The 14,776-nt window shown below is 35.2% G+C and overlaps 2 protein-coding genes across 6 annotated transcripts in view; both read left to right on the top strand.

Annotated features, from left to right (window-relative positions):
• Window positions 1-5,572, top strand: part of LOC111455457 (nuclear-pore anchor) — a 43,180-nt gene extending 37,608 nt beyond the window's left edge. For all 4 annotated transcript variants that reach the window (XM_023097150.1, XM_023097149.1, XM_023097148.1 and 1 more), the window contains exons 43-48: window positions 1,418-1,505; window positions 1,618-1,694; window positions 1,769-1,897; window positions 3,289-3,393; window positions 3,759-3,933; window positions 4,033-5,572. In XM_023097150.1, coding sequence (XP_022952918.1) covers window positions 1,418-1,505; window positions 1,618-1,694; window positions 1,769-1,897; window positions 3,289-3,393; window positions 3,759-3,933; window positions 4,033-5,357 — 1,899 coding nt within the window. In that variant the 3' untranslated portion in view covers window positions 5,358-5,572. The remainder of the gene's footprint in view (window positions 1-1,417; window positions 1,506-1,617; window positions 1,695-1,768; window positions 1,898-3,288; window positions 3,394-3,758; window positions 3,934-4,032) is intronic.
• A 1,217-nt stretch (window positions 5,573-6,789) lies between these two features.
• The window catches only part of LOC111455230 (zinc finger CCCH domain-containing protein 37), a 9,067-nt gene continuing 1,080 nt past the window's right edge, over window positions 6,790-14,776 (top strand). Inside the window, exons 1-12 of one of the 2 annotated variants that reach the window (XM_023096812.1) lie at window positions 6,790-7,275; window positions 7,336-7,351; window positions 8,264-8,511; window positions 10,940-10,999; window positions 11,117-11,194; window positions 11,298-11,357; window positions 11,458-11,676; window positions 11,890-11,927; window positions 12,014-12,060; window positions 12,147-12,259; window positions 12,847-12,900; window positions 14,281-14,412. In XM_023096812.1, the coding sequence (XP_022952580.1) occupies window positions 6,982-7,275; window positions 7,336-7,351; window positions 8,264-8,511; window positions 10,940-10,999; window positions 11,117-11,194; window positions 11,298-11,357; window positions 11,458-11,676; window positions 11,890-11,927; window positions 12,014-12,060; window positions 12,147-12,259; window positions 12,847-12,900; window positions 14,281-14,412 (1,359 nt within the window). In that variant the 5' untranslated portion in view covers window positions 6,790-6,981. Of the gene's footprint in view, window positions 7,352-8,263; window positions 8,512-10,939; window positions 11,000-11,116; window positions 11,195-11,297; window positions 11,358-11,457; window positions 11,677-11,889; window positions 11,928-12,013; window positions 12,061-12,146; window positions 12,260-12,846; window positions 12,901-14,280; window positions 14,413-14,776 lie in introns of both variants that reach the window. The other variant, XM_023096811.1, reaches the window with a different exon arrangement.

The following is a 14,776-nucleotide window of genomic DNA, read 5'->3' as shown; positions in this document are numbered from 1 at the left end:
TAGTTTTCCGTTTTGGGTAGGTGTTCTCTCCACCGTTGCCCCTAAGTTGTTTGTGTTGATACGAAAACATATTTGTCTGTTTCATTTCAAAATATATATGCATATGCACATGGCTAACAAACTGCTTATTAAGTTGAATATACCTCATCTCATTGTCAAGTACAACTTTATTTGGTATTACTTTTTTGCATGCTATGTGCACAATCACACTCTTGTGGTAGCAGGACAGCAATTGTGCGACATTATTCTAATCTAGCGAACAAGTCAATCGTGTGAAATTTGAACTTCGCGGACAATGTTGGCGTATGCTAGAACCTCATGTCATGTTTGAGAAAAATGTTTTAGCAACGTGAGCAAGGAAATACATTAAAAACAATTTTAAAGAAAGCAATGCTATAAGCTAAAAGCGAATAAGCAACAACGGTGACTCTGATAGCATATAAACCTGGGTAGGAAGAATTGACAACTAGTCACATTTCCTATAGTACATTTTGAGGCATTTTAGCCCCGGCGAGTGTAGACATGATTTTGGTGACCGGTCATACACCCCCATATTGACACAACAAAAAAATAGTAAAGGCCTATTTAACATGAAAGCAAGTAAAAGGTGGTTTGGAACGGACTTGCGGCCATGGATAACTAGTCCTGGACAAACATGACCTGAACATCTGACATGTGGCCACAAACAACACTCCTTAGGCAACACTCTTTGGACAAGCACGTGACACTATTCCTCCAATTTTCATTTGGGATTACTTTTCACATTCTCTATGAACATTAATAACACAAATTACATGTTAGTACACATAGTAACGTATCATATATTGGTGATCAGGGCTTACTTTAAGAATAATTATCATCAAATAGAAGACGTAGACTCAACTCAATCATTCATCAAGAAGTCTACCCGCATAAAATGATTATTCACTTGGAAAACGGAGTAATAGAACTTGAGTTTCTTTCGAAGGTGCACCTTACCAGATTCAATTGAGCAGGAAAAGAGTGGGAGGTTTAAACTCTCTGTGAGAAAGCGGAGTAATAGAACTTGAGTTTTAAAGTGTATGCCTGCCTAATGTGAGAACATTGACAATTACAGCCTCATCTTCGTTAGTTGGCTTACTAGAGGGGTTTATATAAGTTCCCAGCTGCTATCTTGTGGATTTATGGCAGCGCAATGTTTAATTTGAACCTGTAAGTTCGTAGGTATTCAGTTTAGAACTAGGATAAATTAGGAAGCTCGGTTTCATTTTGAAATCGTATTTACCTCCCAATTATTTTTTCTTAAAAAAAGTACAATAAAGCTTTTCGTTTTAGTTTATATCATTAAATAATGCAAAATAGTAATTTCAATGAGGATGCGGTCAAGCAATCTATTAATACAGTTCGGTTAGTTTATTCATATTATTCCTTATTGCAGCGGAAGCTTGAAATTGTCTCAAAGGAGAAGGATGAATTGGGCAAAGAAAATCAAGCTCTTTTGAGGCAGTTGGAAGACATTAAACAAGGTAGCCTAGTATTCTTCATTATTATGAATGAATCTGTGGAATTCTTGTTTGTTTTTAGATGTTGTCGATGGTGTTTGGACTTCAAATGATAAATTTTCATTTTGTTTTTAAGTGAATATTGTCGGGAAAAGGTCCACTGGAGATTCAACTGGTGAGCAGACCATAGAAGAAAAGGACACTAAAATTCAGGTTGATTCATCACTTGCTGCTTGTATTCACCAGTTCCTTTCAATTTACATTTGTTTTTTTAAATTTTTGCTCAGATACTTGAGAAACATCTGGAGCGGCTGAGAGAAGAACTAAAAAGAGAGAAGGAAGATAGTCGTACAGAGAAAAGCAGACGGTTGAAAATTGAGAAGGCAATAAAGGATTCTTATACTATCGTTGAGCAGGTTTCATAATCCCCCTTTTTGCATTTGTTTCATCTCTGGAATTTCAATAATACCTTTAAACTTTAACTGATGTTCAAAAATGGGTATTATAACTTTAACTGATGTTCAAAAATGGAAACAGCTAATACTTTGTTTCAAAAATATTGTTTGAACTTTTAAAAGGGTTTCAAAAATACTGATTAATTTTCAAAGTGTTTACAAAATATCCTTGAGTTTTCAAAAGTTTCATTGATGCCCTTAAACCTTTAAAAAATTCAAAAATACATTTACCGTTAATATCACGTTTAAAAATACTCATGAACTTTCAAAAGTAGATTAAAAAGTTTGGAGATAATCTATGAGGTGTCGATATCATCCATACATTGACGCTAAGAATTTTTTTGAACTTTTTTTTTTTTTGTAAAGGTAAGTGGCGTCAATTCTATTTTTAAAATTTGATGTGTATTTTTTAAACATAGTACTAAAAGTTAAAAGGATGATATTTTTTAACTTTTTTAAAAAAGGTAAAGGTATTAATGAGACTTTTTAAAGTTCAAGGGTATTTATTAAAAACTTAAGCATATTTTTTAAACAAACTACTAACGATTTCCATCGAAAACTAACGGTAAGGGTATTTCTTGCAATTTTTTGAAAGTTTAAGGGTATTATTGAAACTTTTGAAAGTTTAGGGGTATTTTTAAGAAAAAGTTCAAACTTTTGGGGTATTTTTATTAGTTTAGCCCAATTTGAATCATCAAATTCTTTTTGACAAAAGGTAATTTAGCTTCGCGAGTTTTAATAACAGGCCATCTTCAATAGAACATCGTGCCATCTGGCATATATTTGTGATATGGATTGTGGATCTTATGATGGAGTATCTGTGAATCTTTTTATTTATTTTTTCTCGTGAATCAATTCTAGCTTGATGTCAGATAGTGTCCTTCGGGGTCAGAGTTTTGGCAAAGTTCTGAATTGGCAAGTGCCATAATACACTCTTGGCCTACTTTAGTAAGAAATGGAAAATTTGAACCTGACTCGTTTTGAACTTTGAAGCCACCTGCCTAATAATTAAGTTTATGATGGATTTCTATGATTGCTAATATTTTCATGGTTAGTCAGGATGTTTAGTTTAAGATTATTCGAACTATAAAATGGGTATGTTTTTTAAATTTTTCCAAGATTTAGGACTTTGGGATTTAACTTGTCTGTCTTCCACAACACAATTGTCTTTATAAAGAAACAGAAACGAGAGAATGGTTATGCTTCTTCCTTTAATATAACTCTTTGAGTTGGAAAGATTCTGCAAATAATCTTGTCAACGGATATCTTGGAAGTTAAATCAAACTTGCTTTGTTATTTTTCCTGTTTCCCGTGCATCCTAATAGGTCTGTCTTTACCTTCTTTTTATATAGGAAAAATCAAAGATCTTAAATGATTTGGAGAAGCATAAGGGAAACTTGAAGCAAGCTTCTGATGAACTTGAGAAGCTTAGACAATCTAAAAGCAATCTTTCGGAGGTAATGACTTGCTTATTCTAAATTTTGGTATATCATGCTTTGATCCCTTCCTGCTGTCTTTAAACCCATATAACGTTGTTGGAATTTTTATATTGTTTTGTTGAGATGTGTTGAATTAAGCTGATATGCCTCGAGATCAATGTGAGTAGATAGATTGGTAAATTTCTACCAAAGCTTTCAATGAGATTCTTCTCTGGTTTCTTTTGAAACAATTAGCAAAAAGAGAAAATCTTGCATGGCACTTTGGGCTTTAGAATTATTATGAATTTGACAAAAGTTTTCATTCATTTTTTCTCTCTTTTATCGTACCAACTATTTAAATCTTTTTGTTGATTGTTTACATGTGTGATTGTTTGTCATAGCAGGATGCTTTACCTCAGCCACTTTCAGGGATTGGCTTGGACGATCTTGCTTCTACCTACGTTTTAGCTGCTGAGAATTTTGAGAAGACTGTGCAGTCAGTTTTGACTGATCTTGGAGCTCAGAATGCTACTTCAGAGGTTTCTTTGGTCACAGATGCTTTGGTACAAAGTAGTACAGGTGCATTAGCGTAACATCTAATTTTTACGCTGTAACAGTTACAATTACTAGTTTTGCTTCTTCCCCATTTACGTGATATGAAAGCTCTAAATTTTGCAGGTCCTGATGTTCCTCTCCAAACGCCTGATGTTGCAGTGCCTGTGGCTCCTGTAACAACCAACTTTCCTGCCAAAATCCTAGAAGAACGGGAAAAGAAAGGTCAATTATCCAAGGCAAAAGTAGAAACGCGTAAAGCAGGGCGAAAGTTGGTTCGACCTCGTCTTGGAAAACCAGGAGGGTCTCTGGGTGATATAGACATGTCAACATCAGAATTACCAAACAGTGAAAGCAAGCGTGCAACTTCTGGAAAATCAGAAACTGAAAGTGAATCTACTACATCAGCCCATCAGCTGGCTCGCAAGCGTGTAGCGACAGCTTCTGAATTGCATGAACATGCAGTTATCCCTGGGGAGAGCATTACTGAAATGGCAGCTCCTGTCATGAAGAAGGCTAAAGGGTCAGATACCTTGGCTGATGACGTTGGTGGACCATCTTCTACCTCTCTGGAAAGTCTCAAAACTCAGTCGCCCTTGGAAGAAGTTCCTGATGTTTGTGAGTTTCCTCATGGTTCAAGTGAGGATGCAGCTGATGTTGAAAAAGAGGTTGAAATTGCAGGGGAGAAGGCTGATAGGCCAAAAGAATTATCATCTGATGGATCTATCAGCCATGAGGAGATACACACTGACAGGATGGATGAAAATCTGGATAAGCAGATTGTAGCCGTGTCAGATGATGGGTTAAAAGATCAAGCTGAACCAGACAACTGGCATCTAACTTCAGAGATTGGAAGCGAGAGAGAGGAAGGTGAGGTGGCCCCTGAAGTTATGGAACTGGAGGGTGCCAATAATGTTGAAAGCATTGAAATAGGAGACGATCATATTGAGCCAGTTGCAACTCCTGAGGCCTCCCCATCTAGAGTTGATGATGATGCGATGGCTGTCACAGACATGGAGATTGGCGAGATAAACTCCCCTGAGATTCAAAATGAAGAAAAGAATGATGAGGGTGATGCAGCTGATGAAACTTCCGAAATTTTAGATAAGCCAACTGATAGTAACCAGATTGATATGGAGAGTGATCAGGCTGTTGAAACCACCTCAGTAGCTACTGAGAACGTTTCGAGTACACCGCCAGAAATAAATGATTCGAAACAAGGTAGCCCTATTGTTGCTAAACGGTCATCTCCTGTCGGTAGTAGCACGTCTACTACAATAAATTTGCAAGAGCGAGCCAAGGAAAGAGCTATGCTGAGACAGGCTGGAGTTGTTTCTTCATTGGATAGACGCCCTGTGAGAGGATTGCGTGGCCGGGGTGGTCGGATAGAGCGAGGTGGCCGTGGTCAACGATCTGGACGGGGACCACCTGGGGAATCAGGTAGGAGTTAAGACTGCAATGCTAGATGATTGTATAGGAGCGAGCCAAGGTTTCAATCTCTGTCTAAGCCCGTTTTTTCTCTTTTCTTGACCAATATCATTTAATTGTGTTTATATCACCTGCTTATGAAACGAACCGTTTATATAATTGCTATATCTTAAAGCATTGTACTTGAAGCAAGAGGTTTTAACTTGCAATTTTAGAATGTTATCTGTGTTGCAGCTAATCAAATTTTGTTTCAACTTAGATGTTGTATTTTTTTACTTTGCTTTTAGATTAGTGTTTCTTGTGCATGAAAATAATTAATTTTCGAACATGTTAATTTAGTTACGATTATGCAGAGAGCTGAGTAAATTACAATTGATAAAGTTATTTGATTCATCTACCACATGAAATTTATCATTTCAACTTCAAATTAAATTTTAATTTTCCTGTCAATGCTTAATGTCTTATAAAATATGTTAATACCAATTTGACCTATCAAACTAATTGTTGCCAATATGAGCATATCCTAGAGGGAGGTGTAATAATTTCCCAAATTTCGCTTTGTAAAGTAGTTATCGTTAAATAATAATAAGCTGGGAACGAATGGAAGAATGCTTTCTAGAGAAATTTGAACTTGGTTGGAGATGACTTTTGTGCTATCTAATGCTCATAAATCATATTTTTCAATCTTTGGTTAACAATTTTATTGTGTTATAATTTGATGGTTTTCTTATTTATAGCAAAGTCACACAAAGAACACCCATATCACTTATGAATCATTCTTTTGACACAAAACCAACTTTGCATTGACCTTAGGAAGTGTTCATTGGAACATAAATTAAAGATGTGGGATAATTTCTAGTTGATGGCCAAAATTTATCCCAAACGGACTAATTTTGAGGAAATTAAGTACCATTAAAACTTAACCTACAAAAGACCATATAGTTATAGTTAGACAATTAACACCATACTCTTGAAGTTTGTAGATTTCAATTATGTCCTAGAGTTTTATTTTTACCCTCAAACTATAAATTTATTTCAAAAAAAATTTTAACGAACTCTTCCTAAATCATGGTAGTTATTATTTATAATTTGACATGCTCATGTAAGATTGCTTACCATTCATAGAAAATCACTATTTATTAAAATTCATAGTTTTCAAAACCGTTCATAAGATGAACTTTGACATATCAACTACTATGCCAATTTGTATAGATAATGTCGTAAATGATAAACGTCGGATTTTTACGCATCTTACTTCAATGTTCTTCATTTTTACTCTTTCCCCTCCCTTGTTTCATTGTTCCCCATCTACCTCTTCACCTATACCGGGACATGTTGTCAAAATTGAGCAACGAGTAATTTGGCATAATTGATTTTATATGAAACCCGAACATGTTCTTTATCCTTGATATCGGAATATTTCCCGTGATTTCGCGGTCAAAACCCCAAAAGGTCGGACAAAACAAATCCTTATTATAAGCGGTGAAAATAAAAAACGGATAAAAGAAAACCCATTTGGCGGTCAAAGTTGGAGCTCGGCCTGCGTCTCCGGCCGGACCAATCTTCACAATACGTATTCTTTAGGGTTTGCCACTCTGGTCTACTCCGGTGCTTCTTTCAATTTCTTCAGCGTCTTGGATAAAAGAAATGGCTAATCAATTGCACGGTTACAGCTCTGTCTACGGTGCGGGACCTGCCACTTCAACTGCCACTGCCACTGCCACTGCCACTGCCACTACACCTCTTCCCGCCGTATACTCGTCTTCCCGCTCCCTCTCCGACATCGTCTCCGGCCGTTACCTCGTGTCAGACTCGCTGGCCTCCGGTCTCTCCATTAAGCACTCTTTTATTGATCGTGGTACCACCATGTATTCGACCCAGAATGAAGCCCTTAGGTTATCCGCCGCCGACATTGTCCCAAGAACGTCGCATTCGGTCTCTCAATTTTCTTGGCCGGGTTCTGATGCTGCTACTGCTCTGGACTCTGTTGTTTCTGGCATCCAACGTTCTTCTGACGGTAAGTTTTATTCGCTGTCTACTTGAATCTCTTGGAAAATCACTTTAGAAAATGACGTAAAATAATTACTTGAGTACTTGGACATTAACTTAAAGTTTCACGAAAACGAGGCCGAATGAATTTGTTCACTTCTGCTTTCAGAAAACATCACCGATGGGATACTTTCATGTTTTGATTCTTTTTCCTGCTTTCGCATGACCACCAAATGGCATTCGTGATCATGGGGCTTTGGTTTGGCTTCAGTGCTTCCATTCGTGCTGTTCGCTGTCTTTTTCTTTATTATATATGGGTGTTTATGTATTTTGTTAATAGTATTTTTCTTGTTTTTCTTTTCTTGATGGGAACTTTACATATGATTTGTGGCCTAAATTTCCATGATGTTCGAGTCATTTTATTTTCTTCCATATCTTCGGTATATTGGACGAACATCAACCCAAACAATAGTTCAGTACCAAATCGGAGAAGATAGTAGTACTTATTCTCTTACTTTCTCTCTGTCATGGCTAGTTGGATTTCCATATGGTTTTCGTTGCAAAGTATTTTATATAGAAGCCATTTTCTTCTCTGGAGACTGGAACTATGGTGTTATAAGTCTCAAGTGATTCATGCACGCCCCCTATGTCGTATGCATAATTTTATGTATGGGGTTCGACGTAATGGTTTGTTTTCATCCTGCTGCTGTACAACTAAGTTGCACCATAACAGTATGAAGCAGCCTTAAATTGATAAGATCTATGTAACTTCATGCAGACTGTTTACTTTCCTGTATATATTTTGAAAATGTTATATTTTACATAATCTACTATATTTAATTTCTAAATCTATACAGCCGAGATAGTAGTGCTAGAAATATTTATATAGTAACGTACATGTTTGTCTTTCTTGTACATATTTGTCTATTATGTACAATAGTGCTCTACGATCAGACTGTTTTGGGTTCCTATAACACTTTGGGGCAAAGTGAAGCCTGGTATACTTCAAATTCTTTAGCCAAGCGTCCTAGATTTGAAAGTACAAGCAATTTGCATGTATATCCACAGAGGCCAGGAGAGAAGGACTGTGCCCACTATATGCTCACAAGAACCTGTAAATTTGGAGATAGCTGCAAGTTTGACCATCCTATTTGGGTTCCTGATGGTGGAATCCCAGATTGGAAAGAGGTGACTGTTTTCTGCTATCTTTCATACCTATAAAGATGAATTATGATCGACAAAGAAACAAATACTTTATAGGCATATACATTAAAGGGTTTATCACATATGCTTAAAATTAAGAGTGAGTGATCTGGGGTTTGGTGTTAGTAATTTGAATGATATCTTGATTTTGTGCTGTATTCGATGCCACCTTTTCTCTATGCTGTGTAGAAATATCATTTTTTTAAGCGGTTGATCTTTCCTTTTTGCTAGCTGAACTTATGATTTGGAAAAATATATTCATGTAAATTATGATGCAGTGCTAGCTTTCTATTCATTGAATTGATGTGGGGGCAATTCAGTAAATTGAATATTTCAATTAATTCTTGAATTTGTAGTTCTTGAGTTGTATTTGGATAATTATTGGAAGCCATAATCCATGTACTTCTTTATGACTAGGAATACAGTTTAGGGGATTTTATTAGGTAGTCAGGTGTGATTAGCTTGAGTTTGAATTATTTTGAGATTTGGACTTACTACTCAGAAAATATAGATTTTTCATTAAGTTCTATGTTGAGAATTATTGTAAATTAGGAATATTGTAAAAAAAAAAAAAAAAAAAAAAATTGAAAGTTCAAGTTATTCATGCTTTATTTATTTTTTCCCTTCAATTCTCCTTTTCTATTATCTAAGGGATTCAACATTATCGATATAATGTGTGGTTTATCCATTCATTTTATGTTCTTTCCTTTTGATATATATATATATATATATATATATATATATATATATATAAATTGAAAGGAAACAATTTCATTGATGAATGGAGGAGTTAATAGACTCTCAAACACCAAAAGATAAATTACATGAAGGACCTCTTAATAGAAATTTAAGAAGAAAGACTATAATTGTTAAACAATAGAAATTTAAGAAGAAAGGCTATAATTGTTAAACTGTCTAATATTTATATTAGACTTCCTAGAGTTATACCTCCCTCATTGTAAATTAGGAAGGTTTTTTTATAAACACCATGGATGATACTCCAAAATTTGACACGTATTGGACATTTCAACACACCAATGTTGAGTATGTATTGGACACTGACACCCTTAATGCTTGTTGAACACGTATTGAACACTTATTAGCACAATGGATGTGTTAGATAGTAGTTGTACAAAATCAATGTTATTCTATCATTTGTTAGAAAAATATTGAACACTTGACTTTAAATAAATTTTGAAATGAATTGCTAACTTATTTATTTAAGCATATAAATTCATAAACTTATTGTCTTTGAATTTTCTTCTGGTATAAAAGTGATGTATATTAAAAAATGTACATTTTAACATGTGTACCCTTGTCATATTTATGTTCTAGAATTTTAAAAATTGACATGTCACCATTTTCGTGTCGTGTCGTATCTGTGTCTTGCATCCACATCGTGTTTCTTAGCTTTTCAAGATATCCGAACAACCAACAAAAAGAAGCCTAAAATCCTTCAATTAAACAAAGAAAACTGAGAAGCATGAAGAAACAAGACTCCAAAATTCTTTGAGAGCTTGCTAACGGAAACTGAACTGAAGGAACTGTTAGGAACCATTGGAAGGCTATTTTATCTATGTTATTCTTCTTTTCTAAGTTTTGAATCTTTGTTATCGGGGATGACTCAGTTACTGGTTTTAGGCTGGATTGCGGGATCCCATAACCTTTATTAAAGTTTGCTTCAGTGATTTCTATCGTCTTGTAGCTGGGACAATGTGTCGTACATCTTTAGCGTCTTTGCGCTCTGCCCAATTACGTATTTCCAACTTTTATTTTTCTATGTTTTGCTGAATGAGTTTCAAAGACGTATATGTGGACTCCCAATACTTATAGGGCGTTTTCATGAAACTCCAATCTGTTATCCATTTCACACCCTCATGTCCCTCGTTCTTTCTCTTAATTGCAAAAGGTTAGGATCTCCAAATCCTCTACGTTTATCTAGTTAGGGCTTCATTGGTATGTCATATGTAAATGTGCTTAGGGTATTTGGATCATGCTTCATGGGGTTGCCATTTTGCGCACTTGATATGGGATAGAGGTGCACAATAGATCTTATCCTTCGATGATGGAGGTGCTGTTTCACACTGTTTTTGGGGCGTGGGGGGTCTTTTTGATATGCAGCTTTCTTTTCTATTTTGTGGAATATCTAGCTTTAGAGGAATTGAAGAATTTTTGGATGGCTTGAACACCTAGTTAGGTTTCTGCATGGGCCACCATTTTGGTGCCAAGTTAGGTCCTTTGCCAAGAATGAAATCAGTTGCATAATTGTTCCTAATAATAGATATGGTTAACGTTTCTAAGTATCTGTTTTCCAAATTCTTTTGCGCTTGTAGTCTTAAGGTAGCTTGTGCTTCTAATACCATTTTATATTGCTTTATCCAATGGCTGTTTATCTCATCTATAATTTATTTAGGTCCCACAAATAACTAGTAGTGAAGATCTCCCAGAAAGACTTGGGGAGCCAGATTGTCCAGTGAGTTCTATTTTAAATATTTTTTCCTTCACATCTTTTTATTTATTTATTATTTTTTTTGAAGTAATATGCACTTATATTTCTTGCATTACTTCACGACCTTTTTGATTCCTGCAGTACTTTTTGAAAACTCAACGATGTAAATTTGGTTCAAGGTGCAAGTTCAATCACCCTAAAGATACGTCTGAATCTGTGGTAAGTTGTATGAACCTGATGTCTTCAAGCTTTATTCTTGTTTTGGGTACCTTTTTTTTTTTTTTTCCTTTGTTGATATGTATTATGTTTTTACTATTTTCAGGGTGCTGAAAAATCTGATGTTTCGTCCTTACCTGAGAGACCATCTGAGCCACTGTGTGCAGTAATATACACGTACACACACATGCACACACATGTTCTTTACTAATATTTTAGGCGTACAAGTCGGGTATAGACATATTGTTTGATTTCTTCCCCTGCAGTTCTATGTTAAGACCGGAAATTGCAAATTTCGTGTTAACTGCAAGTTCCATCACCCAAAAGATATCCAAATTTTATCTGGGGAAGTTAATGGAAATAGCGAACAAACTTTGATGGAAGCTAATACAGAAGGAAGAATTGGAGACTTCAAGCTTGTTAAGCCTCCTGTTTCATTTTCTCCGGCATTAATACACAATTCTAAAGGACTTCCAATTAGACCGGTAATAAATTGGATTACAATTGTAGAAGTTTAAATATTTATTTTCTTGTATCCCAGAGGATGTCAGTGTTTTTAATACTCTATTTCTTTTGTGTTGCCAGTTACTTCTCTTTCTGGAAATTATGGTTCAAGTCTTAGTGGAAAATTCCAGTCTTAATAAATTGTTTTGCCTTAGACAAGATCTAAATTTTACCAAACAACTTTCTTGTAACAGGGTGAAGTGGATTGTCCATTCTACTTGAAAACGGGCAGGTATATGAGCACTTACAAATTATTTATGATAGTTCTGCTTAAGAAAATAATGATGAGTCTTATGTTTATTGGTTGTTACGTATCAGTTGCAAGTATGGTACCACTTGCCGCTACAATCACCCTGACAGAAATGGTATGCGTGTAATGTTCTCATTTGCAGTTTTGAAACTTTGTAAGGTATGTAATGATCATTTAAAATATGCTTGGAATTTTTGGCAGCAATCAATCCATCTACTCCAGCAATGGTCTCAGCTGCTAATATGAATATTGGAATTTCTAATCCTTCTAATGCTATTTATCAAGCTGTTGATCCCAGATTAATTCAGCCACTGGTAAGTCCGTCTTAGTCTTGATGGGCAGTGTTGATTTTATGGCCTTTGGCATAGTTATCAACTTTCTACTCCAGCGGCCCCTTGTTTTGTACTTCTAAAAATTCCCAATTTGATGGTTGTGTTGTCTGATGTCATTTGGCCTTAATTTTCTAGATTCGTGTTCTTGTTTTGATAGGCTAGTTTCTGCTTGGATCCTTTTTGGGGCTGTTGTTTTTGGAGACATGTCTTTTGTTGGCTTTTTGGTTGGTCCGGTTGTGTTCATTCATTTTTCTCAATGAAAAATCTAGTTTTTCAATTAGAAAGAAAGTTGATGTTCCATTAGGGTCTTATGCTAGCATTTTTTTCACTGCAAGTTCATTTGTTTATTGTTTGTTGATTAAACATGCATTTATGTGGTCAAGCCCTTGATTTCAGAGTAATGGTTTGATTTTAGTCTTTGTAATAGAGAAAATATTTGTCCCTTGTTTAAGAACGTAAGTATGCAATTTTTTAATACTAAGTTACTATAACATCCTGTTTGAACTATTGAAGTGTATGAATCCTCTTGTAGTGAATAACTAACTCAAACTATTTTTCTTATGTTGCAGTTGGGATCCAGCTCAAGTATTTACCCTCGAAGACCTGGGCAGATAGAATGTGACGTGAGTATCTCTTCGCATCCCTCCCCTTCCCCAATAGGATTTTGGAGTTATGATATGATGATAGTATGTTGATGGCTGTCCCCCTCTCCTGATAGGTTCTTTAGGGAATCATGATGTTATGTTAGTATGAATCTCGAGGTGTTTACTATCCTTTGTAATTTTGGATTGTAGTTCGCTCTCTAATAAATAGAGGTCTCTTCCATTTATTTTAGACCAATTTGACTCACACTAAAGATTGGGGTTGAGACTTTTTGGAGGAAACTCTCCTTGGTCACTCTTAGGCTACACCAATTTGGTATCTGAGCCACTGCTCAGGCCAAAGTTGATTGTCACCAATGGAAAATCAAGAAACTCTTGACAATGTCACTCTCAAGAGGGAGCACACCTAATTACAAGGGGGAACCTTTTAGAGAGAATTTTCAAGAGTTGTCCAAGAATGAAGTACTACAATGTTAGGAGTACATTCTAGGACAAAAGCTTCTCTCTCGAATATGGAACTCGAAAAAGAAGGCGGAAGCCTATTCAAGAACACAATTTCTGCATCAATCAACAAGAAACAGATGATTGAACGGAAGAGATTTGAGATATAATTTTTTACGGAACCAAACGGTTTTTTAGATGAGTTGGTGAAATAATGCGGGATGTTTATGAGTGGGTTGTTCAATGAGAATCTGCAGGGACGACCACTGTGTTTATGTTCAGAACGAGGAGTGGACTGGACGGTAGGCTGTGATTAGAAGAGAAGATGAAGCAATGGAGAAAGAATGGAAAGAGAAATCATTTTCTTTTATTTTTGTAATTTGAAAATCCATATTAGCGTTAAAAACGGAAAAAAAATTGCACCATATTAGCGTTAACAATATGACTACAATATTTGGTGCTGAAAATTTTCTTACTTGACGTCATTGCTTGGGGTCTTATGATTATTTTATATTTTACTATCTGGATTGGGTGCATTTCCTTCGCATGTTTGTTCTTTCCATTGTATTCGTTGCTTTTTTAAATTTGATACTTCTCAATGTAATTTTTCAATTGAATGAAAAATCATCGTCTTTTTCAGGAAAAATATTACATTTTTTATATTTTAGTTTTCTTGTTTGACTTATTTATACTTCATATATATAGATTCTTGTTTCACTTGTTAACTCAAATTTGTTGATTCAACGTTACGTATTATTAAAAGGCACTCAATGTCATAAAAAAAGTGCAAAAAAAATGGCACTCAGGTAATTATTATTATTATTTTTTTCATTACTATACTTCGTATTTTATCTGTTACCAGGAGAAATGGCAGTTATTGGTGTTATTGTTATTAATTTTAGTTGTAAGTTTATTGTTTTGTTGATATGTTCTTTCGTTCCTAAATATTTATTTTTGTAGTATTATATGAAGACTGGGGACTGTAAATTTGGGGAACGTTGCAAATTTCACCACCCTATTGATCGGTCAGCACCAATGCAGGCTTCTCAACATAATGTGAAACTAACACTTGCTGGACTGCCAAGGAGGGAGGTATATATATCTAAATTAGCTGATTGTTTTTCTTATTGATTTTAAGAGAATTACATGTCAGTTTTATAAAAACAAGTTCTGTACTAGAATATTAGACAAAATCCTTTCATTGCCTCTTCTACGCCGTGGTGTTGTAAATGTTAATACAGTTATCCTCCTGATTTGTTTGATAGTCTATGATTAAATTATTCTATGAAAATAATGCTTCTGAGTTATTGCCTCAGAAGCACTCTTTTGGAACACACTCGTGATTTTCTCCGTAATAGGACGAGCTCTCTTCTCCTGTTATGGACATTTTTCACTGTTGGGTGGGTGTACAAAAAAAAAAAAAAAAAAAAAAAAAAAAAAAAAAAAAAAAAAAAAA

The sequence above is a fragment of the Cucurbita moschata genome, unplaced genomic scaffold, assembly GCF_002738365.1.
Source record: "Cucurbita moschata cultivar Rifu unplaced genomic scaffold, Cmos_1.0 Cmo_Scf00017, whole genome shotgun sequence".
NCBI lineage: Eukaryota > Viridiplantae > Streptophyta > Magnoliopsida > Cucurbitales > Cucurbitaceae > Cucurbita > Cucurbita moschata.
Note: the sequence above shows the minus strand (reverse complement) of the source record. Positions and strands in the feature narration are given on the sequence as shown.